Source organism: Capra hircus, chromosome 8 (genome assembly GCF_001704415.2).
Source record: "Capra hircus breed San Clemente chromosome 8, ASM170441v1, whole genome shotgun sequence".
NCBI lineage: Eukaryota > Metazoa > Chordata > Mammalia > Artiodactyla > Bovidae > Capra > Capra hircus.
This window is the reverse complement of record NC_030815.1, coordinates 62,529,785-62,552,051: the sequence shown is the minus strand read 5'-3', so window position 1 is coordinate 62,552,051 and position 22,267 is coordinate 62,529,785. Positions and strand designations below refer to the sequence as shown.

The 22,267-nt window shown below is 38.2% G+C and overlaps 2 protein-coding genes across 4 annotated transcripts in view; one reads left to right on the top strand and one right to left on the bottom strand.

Moving 5' to 3' along the window:
* XPA (XPA, DNA damage recognition and repair factor) overlaps window positions 1-13,619 on the top strand; it is a 32,246-nt gene extending 18,627 nt beyond the window's left edge. The window contains exons 6-7 of one of the 3 annotated variants that reach the window (XR_001918454.1): window positions 2,815-3,056; window positions 11,470-13,619. Coding sequence is in view for 2 of the 3 variants with exons in the window: in XM_018052206.1 (XP_017907695.1) it covers window positions 11,470-11,618 (149 nt within the window). In the remaining variant the exon portion in view is untranslated. Of the gene's footprint in view, window positions 1-480; window positions 559-2,814; window positions 3,057-11,469 lie in introns of those variants that run through there. The other 2 variants (XM_018052206.1, XM_018052208.1) reach the window with 2 other exon arrangements.
* The window catches only part of NCBP1 (nuclear cap binding protein subunit 1), a 37,846-nt gene continuing 28,956 nt past the window's right edge, over window positions 13,378-22,267 (bottom strand). The window contains exons 18-23 of the mRNA XM_018052200.1: window positions 21,924-22,017; window positions 21,007-21,110; window positions 19,270-19,384; window positions 17,897-18,025; window positions 16,995-17,108; window positions 13,378-15,200 (exon numbers count right to left, since the gene is read on the bottom strand). Coding sequence (XP_017907689.1) covers window positions 15,087-15,200; window positions 16,995-17,108; window positions 17,897-18,025; window positions 19,270-19,384; window positions 21,007-21,110; window positions 21,924-22,017 — 670 coding nt within the window. The 3' untranslated portion in view covers window positions 13,378-15,086. The remainder of the gene's footprint in view (window positions 15,201-16,994; window positions 17,109-17,896; window positions 18,026-19,269; window positions 19,385-21,006; window positions 21,111-21,923; window positions 22,018-22,267) is intronic.

Here is a 22,267-nt window from a genome sequence, read left to right as displayed (position 1 = left end):
CTCTGACCATACATCTGTCTATCTGTGTTACTCTCCATTCCTTTGTCTATCTGTCTCTGTATTTATTTGTTCATCCATCCATCCATGTATGCATATGTGCCGAAGTCTGTCTATCCATCTGTCCACCAGTGTATCCAATAGTTACTATGTCCCAAGCACTGTGCTGATACAAATGCTGAAATCAGTTTATTAGAGGAGAAAAACAGGTAAAGTCATCATAATGTGATAAATACTGTGATAGTGATGAGCATAGGCTGTTAGAGGAGCGCAAAGAGCACTTGTTGCTGTAGCACAGAAGCCCCAAAGAGAGTCTTGAATAAGTAGGCGTAAATGTTCTTTAGTAACCGTAGAGTCCCACTCAGGTGTCTAGTTTATATAAATAGCATATATTCTGTGTATATACAGGGTTATACATATACTAAATCGATTCATTTAAAATGAGTATCTTAGCCATCATAGGTAATTTTGCTTATTTTTTAGGATTTAGAAGAGGTTTTGGAGGATGAATGAAGATAGCTGAAATGTCTTAAAAACAAACAAAAGAGCCAAAAAAAAAAAGAATGTCAGCCTACTTTGTTTCTTCTTATTGTGAGGTACTGCTTTCCACCTTTTCAGTATAAGAGTAATTCATGTGCAATACAGAGAAGTTAGAAAACTACAAAGAGCTTATAGCCCATAATTACACTACCCAGAGACAGTCATCAGTAACAGTTTAATGTCTGTTTTTCCAGCTCTTTTTTATGCATAGGCCCTTAAATTTTTTTTTATAAAAACGGAAGCACCATTGGACATTTATGAAGTCCATAAAGTTTATCTATCCTTTATCTCTGTATCTCAGTTTCTTCAACTATAAAAATGATAATACCACCCACCATATAAAAGTTTTTGTAAGGAATCAATGAGACGTTATATGTAAGTTGCTTAGACGAGAACTAGGGCAGAGTGGTATCCCTTAGGTAATATTACTGTGAGATACTATGCCTGTTATAAGAACGTGGCACCGTAGGTAATATAACTATGAGATATTATGCCTGTTATAAGAATGTGGCACCGTAGCTAATATTACTGTGAGATACTATGCCTGTTATAAGAACGCGGCACTGTAGGTAATATAACTATGAGATATTATGCCTGTATAAGAACGCGGCACCGTAGCTAATATTACTGTGAGATACTATGCCTGTTGTAAGAACGCGGCACCGTAGCTAATATTACTGTGAGATATTATGCCTGTTGTAAGAACGTGGCACCGTAGCTAATATTACTGTGAGATACTATGCCTGTTGTAAGAACGCGGCACCGTAGCTAATATTACTGTGAGATATTATGCCTGTTGTAAGAACGTGGCACCGTAGCTAATATTACTGTGAGATACTATGCCTGTATAAGAACGCGGCAGCTCTGCATGTGCTGCTTTAGAAGAGCACTCTTTAGAGAAGTTTCATTTTTTTCCCCGATAGATATTATATAATAGAGGCAGGTAAAAAATTCACTTGTATATCCTTGGACTTACTCACATATTTGTCAGTTATTACTTTATTCTTTAATGATGGGATGGGGAGAAGGGTTAGGTGTGTTTCAAGTTTCCAATTTGACATTCTTAATTTTTATTACAAATGAAAATTTTGATATATAAATTGATCAACTTAACAGTGAAGAATAAAAATCAAAGTTGAATTTAAAAGAAGTTTATTAAGACAGATAATCTCATGATAAATACATCTTTATATAAATTATAGTTACTTAACATGCTTCCTGAATCAGAGAGTAAGCACATTTTCATGGCTTTGTAGAGGGGCTTCCGACAGCAGCCTGTGCCGTGGAAGAGGATTTCATCGCAGGATCATCCCCATATTAGCCACTGCTGTACCACAGTCTTCCAAAACACCTGTGGGGCCGATTGAGAGGATTTGGAAAGGCTTCTTTTGAATTTGGTCCTTTTCTTTAATCTCTTCCGTGTTTTACCCTAAGCCTTCCTCTCTTCCAGCATCAGGGAATCCCCTGATAGGAGGGGTAAGGTACCTTAAGGGGTGTGAAAGAGGAGGGCATATTTATAGACTAATCATATATCAGCCTAAAGGCTTTTGTTAACTCCAGCTCCTTGAATCCTCTCAGCTCTTCCCTTTCAGCTGCCTCTTTAAACCACTTCCCTATGATCTTTTGGCATAGACAGTAATATACAGATAAAGGAATTAAGAACTTGTACCTTCAGAGTAAAATACTTTTTGAAAAGGGTCTGTCTATAATTTTACTTAGATACTGTTTCTATAGTTTGGTCAAGATGTTCACTAAAGGCGGCTGAATTCTGATAATTTGACTGGCAACAAAAGGCATCAGTTTAATTTCTTTATTTTTTTAATAAAACAGTTCTATTAAGATAGTCACACCTACTAAATAGCATGAATAGAACATTTCTTTCAAGATTTACACAATTAGCCTAGATAATTTTTAAAATAAGTATAAACTCAAATATAATTGGCTATATTTCTCACTATGTTAAATTTCTGCTATTAACCACCAGATGAACTACTGTGCATTTTCCTCATCCTTGAAGAGTTTGAATTTTCCCTGAAGTTTTTCCTGGAGCTCTTAAGACTGATTTCTTTAGTTTATTCCTTAAGTGCTTACTAGAGGGGTATGTTTTCCAAGACCCTGTTACAAATCTAAGAATGTTTTTCTGTTTCTCTTGCATTTGAAAGCCTGAGTTCTCTCTGAGTTGTATAAGCATTATTCCATTGTCTTCTGGTGTTTAATGTGCAGAGGTCAATGCTGTGCCTTCTTTAATTATGGCTTCTTCTTGTTGATTTGCTTTAGAGGTTGGTGGATATGTTCCTGTCCTCCTGACTAGGCCACAGAGGGCTGAGAGTGGAGTAGACACTGTAGAGATTAGAAGCAAGGAGCTTACTATGCAGTTTGCTCAGAAGGCTCAGGACAGAGAGGAATAAAAGCAAGTCTAAAAGTTTTCTTAGTTGAAAGAAATTGGAACCTGGTTCCTCTTGGTCTTCTGATTTTGATCCACAAAGAAGCTGACACAAAGTTTACTTCTTTATAGAAAGGTAAGATTACATTTACCTGCTTTAGAATATGGTCTTCTAATTTAGCAATTTGAGAAAGACTTGATCTTACTAGAAAAGAAAATTATAGATAGTATATAAGGGGTGTGTGGTGTGTGTATGTATGTCTGTATAAATTTAGATAAAGTAAAGAGAATTTTCTCATTGGCAAACTCAAATTGTTCAAATTCACATTGACTGTCTTAGGTCTGACAAGGCAGAAATAGAAATGATGGCATCACTGGTGCTTAGTTTAACTAGATTTTTATAAAGGCAACGTGTGTTGGCCTTGATATTGGATGGAAACTTTGAACTTGTGCAAATACACAGAACATTCTGGGTTTGCATGACTCCTTTCCACAGATAAGGTGGTTGTAAAGTTTTCTTTAAAGTTATACTTAGCTTTCTCTTAATACTGGTAGAGGTTAGCCTTCTTTAAAAAAAAAAAACGGAATGATTAATTTTCATCGTTTGTTAGTGTGCACTTTTTCCCCCCAAAAGAGATGGGTAAGAAAATCCCATCTGGGGGCTCCTTCTCAGTTTGTGAACATTTTACATTCTGGGCCTGTGGTTATATTTATGGGTATTTTGGGGCTTCTCTCAGGAGAGTTTGAAGGACACAGTTGCCTATCCTTGGTTTCTGGAGGACAAAATAAGATGAAAGCTTCTTACGTTTTGTTATTCCCTTGCAATTTCTCCCCCTCTAGTTACCAGTGGGCACCCTGTGTCAAAACTTCCTGCCCTCCCATCAGGTATTTAGCTGTACGTGGTCTCCCTCCACTAATTCTTTTATTTTAAGTCTACCTCATAAGCATTGCTGGGCTTCTTTGAATACAGGCTGCCTCTTTTGCAAAATTAAGATATTAAGCTGGATGAAGTACAAATTTTAGAGTGGTATAAAATATATTTTTCACTGAAACAGGCATTTAGGGGAAAACGCCTTTGGGTGAAAAATAGAAGCAGTCTCTGAAGGTAATCAGTAGCAACAATGATGGTTACCATGAACGTTTTTGTAACCTTCCAAGAGAAGTAGTCCACAGTTTGCTGTGTTGTGAAATTCTAGGCCAGGGGGACCAGGAGGTGGGAACATGGCAAACTGCTGCTCTCTTTGCCAGTCTCAGGCTTGCAGGCCTGCTTGGCACATCCCTTTCCACACCCAAGGTTTCCCTAGCTCTCCTGAGGCCTCAGTTCAGTTCAGTTGCTCAGTCGTGTCCGACTCTTTGCGACCCCATGAATCGCAGCACGCCAGGCCTCCTTGTCCATCACCGTCTCCTGGAGTTCACCCAGACCCACGTCCATTGAGTCCGTGATGCCGTCCAGCCATCTCATCCTGGGTCGTCCCATTCTGCTTCTGCCCCCAATCCCTCCCAGCATCAGAGTCTTTTCCAGTGAGCCAACTCTTCTCATGAGATGTCCAAAGTACTGGAGCTTCAGCTTTAGCATCATTCCTTCCAAAGAAATCCCAGGGCTGATCTCCTTCAGAATGGACTGGTTGGATCTCATTGCAGTCCAAGGGACCCTCAAGAGTCTTCTCCAACACCACAGTTCAAACGCATCAATTCTTCGGCACTCAGCCTTCTTCACAGTCCAACTCTCACATCCATACATGACCACTGGAAAAACCATAGCCTTGACTAGACGGACCTTAGTCGGCAAAGTAACGTCTCTGCTTTTGAATATACTATCTAGGTTGGTCATAACTTTTCTTCCGAGGAGTAAGCGTCTTTTAATTTCATGGCTGCAGTCACCATCTGCAGTGATTTTGGAGCCCAAAACAATAAAGTCTGACACTGTTTCTGCTGTTTCCCCATCTATTTCCCATGAAGTGATGGGACCGGATGTCATGATCTTCGTTTTCTGAATGTTGAGCTTTAAGCCAACTTTTTCACTCTTCTCTTTCACTTTCATCAAGAGGCTTTTTAGTTCCTCGTCACTTTCTGCCATAAGGGTGGTGTCATCTGCATATTTGAGGTTATTGATATTTTTCCCAGGAATCTTGATTCCAGCTTGTGTTTCTTCCAGTCCAGCATTTCTCATGATGTACTCTGCATATAAGTTAAATAAGCAGGATGACAATATACAGCCTTGACATACTCCTTTCCCTATTTGGAAGCAGTCTGTTGTTCCATGTCCAGTTCGAACTGTTGCTTCCTGAACTGCATACAGGTTTCTCAAGGGGCAGGTCAGGTGATCTGGTATTCCCATCTCTTTCAGAATTTTCCACAGTTTATTGTGATCCACACAGTCAAAGGCTTTGGCAAAGCCAATAAAGCAGAAATAGATGTTTTTCTGGAATTCTCTTGCTTTTTCCATGATCCAGCGGATGTTGGCAATTTGATCTCTGGTTCCTCTGCCTTTTCTAAAACCAGCTTGAACATCAGGGAGTTCACGGTTCATGTATTGCTGAAGTCTGGCTTGGAGAATTTTGAGCATTACTTTACTAGCATGTGAGATGAGTGCAATTGTGCGGTAGTTTGAGCATTCTTTGGCATTGCCTTTCTTGGGATTGGAATGAAAACTGACCTTTTCCAGTCCTGTGGCCACTGCTGAGTTTTCCAAACTTGCTGGCATATTGAGTGCAGCACTTTCATAGCATCATCTTTTAGGATTTGAAACAGCTCAACTGGAATTCCATCACCTCCACTAGCTTTGTTCGTAGTGATGCTTTCTAAGGCCCACTTGACTTCACATTCCAAGATGTCTGGCTGTAGATTAGTGATCACATCATCATGATTATCTGGGTCGTGAAGATCTTTTTTGTACAGTTCTTCCATGTATCCTTGCCACCTCTTAATATATTCTGCTTCTGCTAGGTCCCTACCATTTCTGTCCTTCATTGTGCCCATCTTTGCATGAAATGTTCCCTTGGTATCTCTAATTTTCTTGAAGAGATCTCTAGTCTTTCCCATTCTGTTGTTTTCCTCTATTTAATTTGCATTGATCGCTGAGGAAGGCTTTCTTCTCTCTCCTTGCTATTCTTTGGAACTCTGCATTCAGATGCTTATACCTTTCCTTTTCTCCTTTGCTTTTCGCTTCTCTTCTTTTCACAGCTATTAGACAGCCATTTTGCTTTTTTACATTTCTTTTCCATGGGGATGGTCTTGATCCCTGTCTCCTAGCAAGCCTTTTCTCTCTCCTCTGTGGCCTCTGACCTTACTACCCTTTTTTCAATCTCAGCAGTAGTAGCTGACCTCTACTTTCCAAAGTTTTAAGTTGCTTAAATGAAGTAATGTGAAAAACTATTACTAATCTGTAATCAAACAAATGTTTTATTTCACCAGATGTTGACATTTTTCCACTTGCTTTTTTCTCTTTCGTTCACACACATATTTTGGTGAACCATTTAAGAGTTATTTGCAGGCATTGTGATTCTTAATACTTCAGCATTTATCTACTATAAATGAGGACATTTTTCTACTGACTAAAAAATACCACGCTCAAACTGTACATTATAACAGTTACCCAGTATATAATCTATATCGTCTTTCTCCAAGTGTTCCAGTGTCCTTTATAGCTTTTCAGTTGTTGGATCCAGGGACCTATCAAGGATGATGCATATCCAGAGTCTCTTTTTTCCCTCAGCCTTTTTCTTTTATGATAATTTTTGAAGAGTCCAGGCTACCCGTTTTCCGAAATGTCCCTCCATTTGGTTTATTAGCAGTTTGTTTCCGCATGATTATCTTTGGATCAGTCACCTCAGGAGACACGTGGTATCACTTAACTAAGGCAGTATCTGCCAGATTTCCCCATTATAAAGGTACCCTTTCCCCTGTATAATTAATAGAAAATCTGTGGGGTGACTCTTAACACTATGTGAATATCTCATTCCTTAAGTTTCATTCAGTGGTTTTAGCACACAGGTTGGATCTTGTCTGAGTCAGTTATTATTAGGGTAAATATAAATGGTGACTTTCTATTTCTGTTATTTCTACCGTTATTATTTGGTTTCTTTTGGAAAGAAGAGCTTTGTTTTTAGTAGCAGTTGGAACCATGGATTCTTATTCTCAAGTCAGTGTCACAGTCTGTCCATTCCTTGTTGTTCAGTCGCTTAAGTTGTGTCTGACTCTGCATCATCAGGGACTGCAGCACGCCAGGCTCCTCTGTCCTCCACTGTCTCTAGGAGTTTGCTCAGATTCGTGTCCATTGAGTCAGGGATGCTGTCTAACCATCTTATCCTCTGCCAGCCCCTTCTCCTTTTGCCTTCAGTCTTTGCCAGTATTAGGGTCTTTTGCAATGAGCTGGCTCTTCATGTCGGGTGGCCAAAGTATTGCAGCTTCTGCAGCAATATTTTGAGAATATTGCTATATTATATTGCTGTATTGTATCAGCAATATTCCAGAGAATATTCAGGGTTGATTTCCTTTAGGATTGATTGATTGGATCTCCTTGCAGTCCAAGGGGCTCTCAAGAGTCTTCTCCAGCACCACAGTTTGAAAGCATCAGTTCTTTGGTGCTCAGCCTTCTTTATGGTTTACTCTCACATCTGTATGCGATTACTGAGAAAACCATAGCTTTGACTATACCAACCTTTGTTGGCAAAATGATGTCTCTGCTTTTTAATATGCTATATAGGTTTGTCTCCATCCACAGTGATTTTGGAACCCGTGAAATGAAATCTGTCATTTCTTCCACTGTTCCCCCTTCTGTTTGCCATGAACGGATGGGACTGGATGCCATGATCTTAGTTTTTTTAATGTTGTGTTTCAAGCCAGCTTTTTCACTCTTTTGCCCTCAAGAGGCTGTTTAGTTCCTCTTCACATTCTGCAAGTAGAGTGGTATCATCTGCCTATCTGAGTTTGTTATTTCTCTTGGCAATCTTGATTCCAGCTTGTGATTCATCCAGCCTGGCATTTCACATGATGTACTCTGCATATAAATTAAACAAGCAGGGTGACAGTATATGGTCTTGTACTCCTTTCCATTATTCATCTTAATGCCCAAATTTGGCCAGTGGACGTCCCTTCAATCTAGCTCCTGTCTTTTAAAAAATGTTTTTATTTGGAAATGATTTCAAACTTACATAAAATTGCAAGGATAAGAATGGTACAAGGGACACCCATATATTCTTCACCTAGATTTACCTGTTGTTGACACTTTATGCCATTTGCATTCTTTTTGCACATTTCTTTTTATGAACCGTTTAAGAGTAGGTTATGTACATTGCCAGCCTTTTTTATCCCTAAATACTAAAAAAGCAAATTTCCTAAGAATAGGAAGATTCTTACAAAAGTATAGTATCTATATTTTTATTTAGTCATCCTTATTCCAGTTTTGTTAGTTGACCCAATTATGTCCTGTGTAGTTTATTCATTCTAGTATAAAATCTAGTCTAGGACCAGGTATTGGCTTTAGGTATCAAGTCTTTCTAAATTTCTTTATTCTGGAATATTTTCATAGCCTTTATCATTTATGACACTGGCATTTTTGAAGAAGTCTTTCCCCTTCCTCTATCTTTTTTACAGTAATATTTTTCACGTGGGGTTTTTCTGATGTTTCCTGATGGTCAGATTCAGGTTATTCATTTCAGGTTGGATAGTATATAACTGATGTGACTTTTCCAGGGTATCACGTCTGGAGGCATGTGATATCCATCTGCCCTTATTGGTGATATATTTATTTTTTATTTGATAGGCAAAACTCCTGTAAGACCATGTAAGTACCTGCTTCTGTTCAACACTCCCCTTAAGTTTAGCATCCATCCATGGGTGGTTCTTGCCTGAACCTAGGATGATGGTTGCAAAAACTGTTTTCTAACTTCAGCACTCATTCCACATTTAACACATTGGAAGTCAGCCCTGATAGCATCCTCTCCCCTGCTTATTTGTTACTGGTGTGGATTCATTAATTCCTGTTCTTCTCAGTGGCTTTTGGTTAATTTCTGTCCTTAATTATTTTGGTGCTCAAATTGCCTCAGATTTGGGCCAACAGAAGTATCTCCAGACCAGCTCTTGTGTCCTTTTGGCATGTCTTCATCATTCTTTGAGCACATCTTTCTAGCTCAAAACACGCATATATGTATCAGTTGAGTTTAGTCACTGCGTCGTGTCTGACTCTTTGCAGTGTCCATTGAGTCAGTGATGCCGTCCAACCATCTCATCCTGTCATCCCCTTTCCCTCCTGCCTTCAATCTTTCCCAGCATCAGGGTCTTCTCCAGTGAGTCAGCTCTTCACATCAGGTGGCCAATATATATACATTATATACCTATGAGTTCACACCCAGTTCTAATCCAAAATTTAGGGTTTATTCTGGTTTTCTCCCTTTCCTTACTTGTAACTCCTTTCTTTGACAGTCAGAATCCTGATTTCCATTATTCTTTTTAATGTAGTTATTTGATTGGTGCTCCTGAATGTAACTAATTTCCCTTCATGTGCTGCCTCTTTAGGAGACCTTCCTTATTTGTCCTGGGCTCTGCCCACCCTACCACAGATGCTCGCTTTACTTGCTACTCCTCATGGCTTTAGGACTAGATTTTTCAGGTGGAGAAAGAAGTGGCAAGAAATGAGACAGCAGGTTTTTATTAAATTTTTTTATTACTTCCTTTCTAGCACAAGTTTTTTCAGGAATGTCTAGTAAATATTAAAGACAGGCTTTGTTCTTGTTATTATAGACCTTGATAGGTTAGCTGAAGAATGGGAAGAAAAGCCATAAAGTCAGAATAAAACATGATGTTCAGTTGTGACAATTATGGATAGTAAGATAGATTTTTGTTCTCTCTCAAGTTCACAGAATGCTCAAATGGGACAGAGGTTAGCTTAGTGATTGGCATGCAGTCACATTTTGAGAGATTTTCTTCATTGGGTAGTAAAGGAAAAGTGGCCAGAATACATTACAACAAAGCTGAAAAGTAGGTACTGGAACTTGAAGAAACATCATCTTGTCATTATCCAAAAACCATGAGGCATCTGTGCAGTTCTGGTTAGCATACTGTTTATTTTTTATTTTAAAAATATCTCACTTTTAAAATAAGGTTCTTCAGAATATGGGAGGATATAGGAATAAAGATGAGAGTTTAGAACATGATAGATATAAACTATCTAGAAGTGTATACACTGAAGCTTGAAAGCGGCCTGAAATAGAGTGCTTTTCATACTGGAAGTGTATGAAAAGGCAGCACAGCCTAGTGGTTAAGAACATGGACTGAGCTGGACTGTGCCTCTGCCTGTTTGACCTTAGGCCCAACTTATGTAACCTCTCTGTGCGCTAGTTTTCTCATCTGTAAAATCGGGATGATAGTTGTACTTATGACACAGTGTTGTGAGGATTGAATGTGTTTAAATACTTAGAACAGTGCCTGATACACAGCCTTATTTGTTTGCTTATCCATATGATACAGTAAAGGCTAAACATAAAAAGATTCAAGTGGTGTTTTGATACTACTTATAGTAAAATGGATTAAAGAAAATGTATGATTACTTGGTGTACTTTGATTTTTAAGGCTGAGATTATAGAAGGTAATGATCATACTCTCCCTTAGGTAGGGCAGCCAACAAGACAATGCTGGATCATTGGTCAGAGTAGAAGAAATTTGCTTTTTATTCATTAAACTAGAAACTGAGATGTTATTAGCTTATTTTCTAATTAACACAAAGCATTTGGTTTCCTCAGGTAACATGCAGTGTGAACTTTAGAATGTCCTGGTTGCTTTTCAGAACATCCAACACAATTCTTTTCTTTGTGAAAAGGCTGTTTTGTATGATGTAGTAGGAAAAGTTCTCAACGTTGGAATACATGACCTGGGTTCCCCTGCTATTCATATCTTTGTTCAGTTTTCCTACCTGCAAAATAAAATGAAGTAAAACAACTCTATAGTTCTTTCCAGCTCTTAATAGCCAGTGATTCTTTTCTTTGTTGTACTTTGTAACAATTACTAGCAGTCTGTCTCCTAAAATACTGCTATCTTCTATAAAATAAAGAATTCAGTAGATATAAGGTCAGTTGCAGAAGCAGCTTTTCTAAGATGAAACATCAGCAGAGTGGCTGGGTTCTTGGTTTTCTAGTTTTCTTGCAGTTTGACTTGCCTCTTAGAGAAGTAGCTCCTGACTGTAAGGAACTTAAATCGTTATCCTCAGTCATCCCAGTTGATTCCCCTCTCGTTCTTTGGCATCCTGTTTTCCACAGTCAGCTGCTTAAACTATTCTTTGCATGTCTTCTGAATCTAGTTTCTTGCTGTTCTTCGAATCCACATACCCCATTTCTGAACCTCCTGTTTCAAACTAAAACCAACAGTGACTTGAAAGATTCCACAGACCAAACTAGTGAGCTAAGAAAGTAGGCTTGCCTAAACTGTATCATTAGTTTTGACTTGTTATAAAATTAAGGCATAAACCATATTTGGTTAAACACAGCTGAAAAGCAATGGATTTTTAATTCAGCTGAATAGCACCACTGAACAACTGACTTTTATTTTTTCCTTAGAATTACGGCGAGCAGTAAGAAGCAGTGTATGGAAAAAGCAAACAGTTGCTCATCAACATGAGTATGGGGCTGAAGAAAACCTAGAGGATGACATGTACCGGAAGACTTGTACTGTGTGTGGCCATGAACTGACATATGAGAAAATGTGATGTTTAGTGATCTGTTCTACAGTGTGGAAATTTAGATTGGTCCTGTTCAAAATTCACCAAAATGTAAAGTCTTCATAAATGAAACACTTGTATAAATAATGCTCCAATAATTATGTATGTTATGGCTTAACAGCAAGTTTCAGTTAAGGTCCAGCAGGTCTGGTGGGCAAAACACTAAGTGTGTGACCATTTTTTCTATAATAAGGGTGGGAGCTGAGCAATAGAATGGGTTTTAAAGTGTTAGCTTAGAGCTAAAACTGAGAAATAAGCGACCAAGCCAAACCCTCGATTGAGGTAGAAGGAAGAGCTTTTAGCAGTAAAGGCAAAAGCTGGCCAAGCTGGATTCATATCCCAGAAACCAGCAGGGATGGTGGTAGACTGCTGCACCCCAGACCCTGGACCAGGTCTTCTAGACCATGTCTGTCTCTAAGGGTATGAGGGAGCTTTGCTGGGACAAGTTTTCTGTATCCTTAGGGTTTATGATAGATCTTAGTGTCTGGATATGCCTTTTCAAATCTGGGTAAAATAGAAAAACAGCTAAACTGTTTGTTGATCAAAGGCAATAACTTGTTAACATTCACTGTGCATTTTCTGTATATCATCATGCAAACACTATGCAAAGTGCCTTACAGGTATTCTCATATAATCCTGGGAGGGAAAACAGCTTGCTTCTGTGTTTATGTAGCACTTCTAAAGGAATGGTAACCTACAACTTGACATCACCCCAGACATTTGGATCAAGTTTAAATAGTCAAATATTACCCTATCTTGTCAAAAGGATTACAGGGTAGTTACCTGGTAAGAGCAATTGATCCCAAGTGCTTGATTAACAGGGTGCATGAATTTTTTTTTTTTTTATAAAAACAAATTCAAGATAACTTCAAGTTGTTGTTTGACAGGACTTTTTATCTTACTGCAACAAATAGGAAGTTTTTATACATTTTCATGTTTTTCTTCAGATCAGCTCTTGGAGATTATGCTTGAAGAAGGGCAAAAGTCAAAACAAGTCAAAGCCAAAGACTTGAAACTGTCATTACTAACAGTTCTCTATAGAAGTATTCAATACTGAAATGGTTAATATGTTTTTCGAATATTGATTTTTTTCATGTGCTATGCTGAATATTACAGCTCAGTAAAAATAGATTCTGAATGGGCAGCAAGACCTTCTCTGGACAAAATAAAAAGCTTCCGGCAAGTAACTAGGGGTTCAGGCTGCTGAGAACTGCATTGGGAGATAAGGAACCCTTGAACCACCACATGGACATAGTTTTAGATTCCATTTACTAGCTGTGGACCTTGGGTAAGTTACTCAGTGGGCTTGTTTTTATCTGTCACATAGACATAATAAATAATCTAATGACTGTCATGATTAAATATGGCAAATCTATAGCAAATGACACGTAAGTTATTAATGAGCATGTATTATCGAGACCAGTATAGCTAAGACTTGTCTAGTTGAGGTGGGCTTCCAGTCAATCACTCTTTACCTTCATCAATCTAAGACAGTTCTGGTGTCCAGATATCACTGACAGCCATATATGCTCTACTCAGGTCGCCAGGTTCTGTCCTCATCTTTCATTTTCAGATATAACTGTAGATTGTTAATAAGCCATAGAAATCACTGCTAAGTACTTTCCAGGAAAAGCAAGCAAACTTTATCTTCATTTGAACTGCTGAGTAACTCCTGTGAGCTTTAGAGTCAAGGAAAACAAAAATTATGTTTACTTGGACAAAAGCATGTTAAATGGCATCAGTGCAGTTTAAGAGCATATTGATTTATTGCAAGGTACGATGTACAGTGTGACGTGCTGTTCTTGTCTCTGTGAGCTTCATTTGTGGGGAGAGCGATTGTTGAATGTTTGTTTCTTCAGAATTCAATCTCTGGTTTGGTTTTTCCATATACCTAGTTTGCCAGACTGGATAAGAGCAGGGTCACATTAGTGAGCATTTGTTAGAAGCAACCATTACACGTGAAGAGAGGGTCTAAGAGGAAGGAGGTGGATCAAGTAAAAATGTAAGTAGCCACACTTTGCAATACATTATGAAAGGATTACAAAGCAGCCTAGGGTCAGAATTACCAGAGCCTTAAATGGTTATCCTTTAGCTTCTTGAGGACAGGAGCCATTTCTAACTAATTACATAGTTTGTGGGAAGGATAACAGTATAAACAAAAGAACACTTAGCTAAGCGCTTGGCTTTTAGTTCCCTGCCAGTAACTTGCCATGCAGCTTTAATCTTGTGATTCTTTGTCTTAAATGGTATGGTGTTTTAAAATCCTAGGAATTTCCATCTACTGAGTAGACTATATTTTGTAGCCACTAAGTATATGGTAAACCAAAGAGACCCCATATATTATGCACCATAAACTTATGATGTACTAAGTTTAAAAAAAAAACACCTATATTGTATAAATGAACAAAGCTACTTCAGTTGTGGGATTATTGCTAAATTTTTTTCAAAGGTTCAATGAAATAAAAACTAAAAATGCTAGAAATCTGGAATGTCAGATAACCCCTTGTTATTTTACAATGTACTTTTCTTATCTTAGTTAAGCCTCAACACCATATAGGAAACAGGTTTAGGAATTAGTAGTTACTTGGACCTGATTCCACAGAAATAAAATCCAAACCTACATCTAACACTAGGCATTAGTCAGTCTAGCTACTTTTAAGTCACACTTTAACACGAAATTCACTATATGAGCTTGGACAGATCTGTCTCAGGTTTGAGATCAGATATTCTAAGATGATAATTCCAAAACTTGTCTGCATATTGCAGTTACCTGGGAGCCTTAAGAACTACCAGATATGTCTGTGTTTGAAAGACTGTGGTTTAATATTAATTAGAAAATAACTTTAGAGAGTCCCAGGTGATTTATGTTCAGATTTAGGAATTGCTACTCTAGTAACTTTTTAAATAGGATCTTAAAAATACTACAGTAATTAAAAGTATTTTGAAGAGAAAATTTCAGATGGAGGTATTTTACAAAGAAATCACTAAAGTAGACTGAGATGATAAATCATGAAATACCAAAGTTTAAAAAACATTTTTAGTTTTATTTCAGCCATGTTAGGTTACCCATGAGCTGTGAAAAGCTATGCTACTTGATAATAAATTCATCAGTTCTATATACTACTTGGTAAATAAGCTTGACCCTCTAGTGTTTCACATACCTCAAATTAGTTCTCTTTTGTGCCTTAAGGAGAAAAAAATATCAGAGAAAAGTTGTATTTGTCACATATATGATACATCCTATGCATTATCACATTACTGTCATTAGGGAATATCTGCATTTTAGGGGAAACTAAGGGTAATCAATACCATATTTCTTCACTGTCCTCTCTCTGTTTCTTTTAGAAAGTGACAGGATGCTACAAGAAAGCAAGCATTCAAACAATCAAAAATAAGACAGATTATTTTGAGATCTTTAAAAAAAATCTTGACAGGAAAGGGAAAAAAAAGTGACCCTTAGGCCTGCAGGGCACAGAACTGCTGGAACACAGCCAGGATGTGGGGGTCTAACTCAGCAGTGAAGAGCAGGTTCTCCAGGGTCACCATGTACTGGTGGATTGTCTGGTGATGCTGTAGACACAGAGAAGGGGGAAATGTTTAGGTTAGGAAAGGGAGTACACAAGCAATCTCACAGAACATTCCTCTAAAGCCTACCCACGTTGTGGAGTGATGCGAAAGAGCAGAGAAAAAAGCGGTTTAGCTGCTAGGAATGATAACCCTGGAAAGCCCGAATATGGAGAAAATGTAGGGGGAAACGAAAAGGAAAAAAATGGTCAATAATTTAAAAATTCAGTTCTGGTCTGTCTCTATGCAATTCATAATTCACGGCTGTGGCAGCACCACCTGCTACTATTCTAGATGAGTTCAGCTGGTTCTTTCCCTAATTGAAACTGAAGTCGCTCAGTCGTGTCCGATTCTTTGTGACCTCATGGACTATAGCCTACCAGGCTCCTCAGTCCATGGAATTTTCCAGGCAGGAGTACTGGAGTGGGTTGCCATTTCCTTCTCCAGGGGATCTTCCCAACCCAGGGATTGAACCCGGGTCTCCTGCACTGCAGGCAGACGCTTTAACCTCTGAGCCACCAGGGAAGCCCTTCCCCTAATTAGGACAGAGTATATAGTATGACTTTTTAAAAGTTGCCCAGACAAGGGATGAACTATGAAGAAATTTTGGAAATCATTTCATTTTTTGGTTAGGGCATTAAGCAAAGAGATGTGTTAAGAAAAAAATATTTAACCTATTTATATTTCAGAATTACCCAGTGATCTGTTAAGTATTCCACAAAACAGGAAACCCAAACCTCACTGTTTTTTATCTTTTAAAATAGAGGTTATCTGTCTTACTGAAAATCAGTGACTTACTGAGCCTAACTGGAAAAAATCATCAGAAAATCAAAGTTTCTTCTATATGTACATATATAAACTTTAATATATTCAGATTCCTATAGGATCAGGGTGTTGACAATAAATAAGCCTCCAACAAAAAATTTACTCTAGATTTTTCAAGGAACTTTTTTTCCCCCTTTAAGCCTTCTGCTTTAATCAGTCTTGTCTAGAACAATAAGGATTTGCTTGGGGTGTTGGTGTCTGAAGATACCACTCTACTTCAAATCTAACTTAAATCTAACAGAGTATGTGTTGCGGTCTGCTTTCTGTAAGAACCTCAGGGAACTTACTAATAGTGCCTCCAGAAGCACTATTATCATTTGAACTTTGGAGTTAAAGAGGTTCTTAAAATCTTATTACTCTTCCCTTAGCATTTTTCTATTTTGTGTCACAGCTAGGCTCTCCAACAAAGAGAATGGCAATTAGGAGTCTGAGTGATATAGAGCCAATTTTAAGCCTAAATATTCTGATAAGCAATGGTAGGAACAAATGGACACTAACTAAAGGGCTTATAGGTACCATATAACCTAACAACTTTGATGCTGATATAGAGCCAATTTTAAGCCTAAATATTCTGATGAGCAATGGTAGGAACAAATGGACACTAACTAAAGGGCTTACAGGTACCATATAACCTAACAACTTTGATGCTTTTTTAAAACGGAGAATCCCTGTGGCTGAGGATGTGCTGTGTTTAGTGGCTTGGTCATGTCCAACTCTTTGCGACCCCACCAGGCTCCTCTGTCCATGGGATTTCTCAGGCAAGAATACTGGAGTGGGTTGCTATTTCCTTCTCCAGGGATCAAACCTGGGTCTCCTGCAATGCAGGCAGACTCTTTACTGACTGAGCCACCACTGCTTAAGTCATGTCATTTTGCAGCTCTGTTACTTACAGACTGCATTCTAACTGAGCTAGGAGAGAATTCCCATGGCTGAGAACAGTGATGTTTATTATCCTAATCAAAGTTTTCCACAAACCTGTAGGAAGATCTGCTGGAGCCTCTCTATACAGTTCTTATACCATGGTGTTAACACGCTGGTCCCGTCAGTCTCACAGCGTACTAAGTGCTCGGTCAGGATCATGATAAAACGCTGGAAATAGGGTACAAAGTTCCAGAGGTGTTAGTAAAAATTCTTATACTTCAGAAACAATCACACTTTTGACCAAGAGACCTCAAAGGTATTGCTTGTTTCACCCTATCTTTGTGGTATGAACCCCTGACTTTCATGATTCAGTAAACACTGAAGTGTGAAAGGCAGACCAGTGATAACATGCATTGTTTAGTCTTTGGTCCCTAAGTTGTTTTTGACTTTTTGCAACCCCATGGACTGTAGCCCACCAGGCTCCTCTGTCAACGGGATTTCCTGGGCAAGAATACCGGAGTGGGTTGCCCTTTTCTTCTCCAGGGTATCTTCCCTTTCCAAGGGGTCAAACCCACATCTCCTGCATTGGCAGGAAGACTTCTTTACCACTGAGACACCTGGGAAGCCTGATGAGGTGAGTAGCACATCATTTTTGACAATACAAAAATAATCTAACCTTTAATATTTAGATTACTTATGCTAGTAATTTTTCTTAGACTATTTTAAGGACATAATCAGAAATGTTAACAGGAATGTATACACAAAAATCTTCAGGAAGGAAAGCAATCATCTAAACAGATCTACAAGTACTTAATAATAGCATCCCCCATTTTTTTTTAAGCAAGAAAAAATATACATGGTAACTAACAACAGAATTACCTCCAATTAGTGAACTTTTATTTCCTATGTAAATTTTTATACATTTAAGACCTTACTCATAATGATTAAAAACATTTTTTAAAACTAAAGAAATAAACTGGTTTTTTTGCACCTATCAATGTCCCAAGTCACGATACCTGAAATATGACAAGGAAGAGATTCTTCTGTTCACTCTGAGCAGACTCCACTTTTTCCTGCAGTCTTTCTATTTGTTCTTCAAGAGCCCCATCTTTCCTGTCACTGCTCCTGTCATCGTCATCACTTCGCTTGGAATGCCAAGGAACAAAAGGAAACAACCATTTAGAATTCCAGTGTAGTAAACCCCAACAAGCAGACCTGAGGATTTTACTGTGTCTGGTCAAATACTATCTGAAGACTTCTATTCCACAAGAAAAGAACCAAACATACAGGCAAACAAACATCCGAAGTCCTGTAAGTGCTTATCTAGGCCAGGGAAATTCAGTGGCACTTGTCCTGGGTAATGGCATTGGGCTTCGTATATAGCAGAATGACTTATGCCTTTTACAGGACAGTCCACTCAAGGAGGAAATGTATGTCACAGTCTTCATTCAAAATGAAAACAGCTTTGTAAAATGTACAGTTGATTATTGTTATTTACAATGGTGGTTTTATGAAATTGCTGTGAACTCTGAACACTGAACTGTTGCTCCTAGGAGAAACATAGTGCTAGGGTCTTGGGAACCTCTCATCACAAAACTTTAACATAAATTTGCACTGCCCTCACAATAGCCACACATGACTACTGAGCACTTAAATGTGGTTAGTGTGACTAAGGAACTGAATTTTACATTGTATTCAAATTTTATTAAAGTTACATGTGGCTAGTGGTTAGCATATGGACACCACATATCTAGAGAACAGGGTGGCGTGAAGTCAAGTCTCTGGAGTAGGTTCACGTATAAAATCGGGATGATGCCATTTACCTTAACAGTGTCTTAGGTTTGTGTAAGTCATCAAACCTGCTTTTACCTTTTTCTGGTAAATGTGTGTAACACTGGAAAACTGTCATGAAGAACAACAGTGCTATCTGCTGAATCTCAGGAATACATCCAGCTCACTGCTGCCCCAGATGGCTACAATACTAAACATATTAATAATACAAGGAGTATTTTATGGGCCTGGAAAAGACACTCTCCTCTTGCCCTGCTCCCTCCCCACCCCCGTACCAGGGAAGGGGTGAACACCATGAGTCTTCTCTTTCCCTCTTGCATCAGAAACTTTTATAGAAACACCAGTGTCCTCCTTCCTTCTCCTTTGGGAAGGCAACAGGATGGTAAACTATGGAAAAAGTAAGCTTTGTGGCTTGCTTAACAGGTTCACCATGCAGGAAAACGACAGAGAGCAGCAGGCACCAGTCCTTCCCCTTCCTCCATTGCTACAAACAGCTCTGCATGATTTGGTCTCAAAAAGCTCCCATCAAGGCAATGAATATTCTCAATGATTTCTTATATTATTTTCTTTGACCATTTATAGTCGACACAAGGCTTACCCGTTTGTGTTGCCTTGCGAGTTTTTCTTTAGCCTCTTCTAGCTCTTTCTGGATCTTGAGAACGTGTTTGTTCATCTTACGAATTGTGGAGTGCAAGATTTCCCAAACAAACAATCTTAAAGTAATAAGGCATTTGGTTACTGTATGTTAAACTATACTCAAAATAAGACCTCTTAACTTTTGTAATCTACACATACTTAAGGTCTGATTATAGCCTTCTATTCTTTAGGCAGAATAAGGTATATTTCTCCAGCAACATAATTTTTCTTGCACAATCAATCATGCACACGATCTAGCTCTACCCATTAGATCCAGATGAGCTTCCTGAAGGCAATACTGGGTCCTTGTCATTTTTATTTCCATCCCCTACTAGACACACACAGAATGTATGTATACATAGTCAGTGAAATGGCAAACCAGAAAAAACACCCTAGAAACAAAAATACATTTTTCTCTCTTTTGAATGTAAACACTATTTATTGTAGTTTTTTTGAAATGGAAACCTAATCTGAGGCTCATTCACATGCTTTATACTAGCACAAACTCAGCCAATTCTCTTGGAACATGAAAGAACCTCATTAGTTGATAAACTGGGCCTTTAGGAATGAGATACTTATGTCAACTACTTTTTCAAACTACTCAAGTACCAGGATCACCTGTAGGTGCTTTAAATGTTTATTGCATAAATATCAGTGTGCTTAAGTAGCTTCTTAACTCCTTTTTATGTCTATAACATTATGTCTCCTAACCCCAGGATATACAGCACAGAAGAGTACTTCCTTCTACAAGTTTTAATCTGGATGATGACAGTTTAAGTGGAATATTATGAAACAAGGTCTAGAATGTTAGCAAACAGGTTAAAGGAGCAGAGTACTTTAACTCTGCATCAGTCAGCTGGTCAGAAAGGCTTTGCAGAGTTAGAGTTGCAGACGTAAACCACTAAGGATGATGGCTAACACATACTTGAGTGGTTTTCTGAGCTGTTGCACATCTGAGAATACCCTTCTGTTGCTCTCATTTCTGAGTGCCAACTTGGCTGGTATGATAATCTTAGACCACACTCCTTCACCCGAAAGATGCAGCTTAGAGCCCTAAGCCAATAACAAATACAGTGAAGAGGATAAAGGTTGTGATGGATATTTATGTCTTTGCAAGTAATGGGTTTCCTATTTTGTGTCAACTCCTGTTGTCCTAGCCCTGATCAGGTATAAAGCCTGTGGACTCTGCTTCATGTATAAGAACCAAACTTAACGAAAAGTCTTTTTCCTTTAGGGGGAATGAGTCGAGAGAGAATTTTCTGTGTATTATATCTAGGATTTTTATGACTAAGGTGAGACCTCCTTCCCCCAGTGGCATTCAGGTGCCCACCAGGCTTTCCTCAATCCCTCCATAATGTGTACTTAATCTACAATGGACTGATTTCTGCCAGTTCTTAGTGTGAACTCCTGCCCTGTCTCATTGTCTAGCTGAGATCCTGACATACAGCCTGATCTCTTTGCCCAACAGTTTGGATCCTTTGTAAGCATTTCTACTTTTAAGTCCTAATTCGACTTATATGTGTGTCCCTAAGAGACACTGCAACCAGACTGGTTGTGTGTACTTCCGTTGTGCAAGAAACCCTGCCGAGTCCAGAGTGGACCACTATGATACTAGTATTAACCTGGTCTGAACCAGAATTTGGAGCTCATGTATAAGAATTCTTAGAGAATAGGAACTTTGTAAATTAACCCATTTTACCTAGTAAAGTCACGAGATAATTCTGAAGAGAAGATCCAATTTGCTACTGCAGCACAGTCAACAATCTGCGTACGAATCATCTTATCTACTAGTACAGCAATCATCTATAGTCAGAGGAAAGAAGTTATTCAGGTAAGTCACAGTTATATGTAGGCCACAATAATCCCACTGCTACAAAAGTTAAAATAGGATGGCTGTGAACATTCAGTAGCTATGGAACTGAACAATTTGACCATTAGGTCTCAAGATTTGTTTTCCCTTCTGCTTGGCTCTGGTACTTTTTGTAAGAATATAACAACAACACAAAAACTGAGCAAAAAGAAACTCTGGATGTTAATACTTAAGACATACTGACCAGAGATTTAGTAATATATCTTTTGTTACCTGGATGTTATTGACTGTAGATATTTCAGTATTCATTTATATAATAAACTGCTGGCCACAAGCGTTAGTTAGTGCAAAAATATCCTGGTTAATAATGTGCCAAAGTTAATCCTAAAGTTTTATCATGAAAAATGTCTTAAATATACTCCAAAGTTTATTTTAATGCCTCTTTATAACACATGGTATTAAAACAGTACAATAGTATATTGAGATTTGAGAAATCTGGGGCCTGTTTAAAAATAGAAACTGGATAGATTAAAGAACTATCTCCTACCCAACTGGAGAACCTTCCAAGAAATAAGCATTCTTACTTAAAATGTGTTGAGATATTATAATATCAAACCAAATCATAACACTTGCTCTTTAGAGAATGACTCAAGCATCATTACTTTCACAGCACTAAAATTATAGATTTAAAAACTGTTTGAAGGGCACAGCCAAATTTCATGTTCTACAAACTAAAACAATGATATCAAGTGCCTTCTTTTTATACCTATACAATCAGCATCTCAACATATCTAATTAGTTTTTACCTGTGGATGGTTCCGCCAGACCTCAAACATGACTCTTAGAACATGTAATTTTCCTTCATCACTTTCAGCTAGGGTTTTGAAGACTTCATGAAACCTTTTCATGGTTGGCGGGGGTGGGGGCAGAAATAGCACATATAAACTTACTGAGCATCTTAATATTTTCAAAGCTTTACAACGTTACTCAATTTCCAGTGCAGTATATACATACAGAAGAAGCAAACATCATTAACCATAAAGGAATATAAAAGGTATGATTAGGAATTCAGTTTGTATGGCGTTTGTCTCAAAAGCTTAGAATTACAAAATACTATCAAACCAAGGACTCTAGTTTACTGTGTATTTAA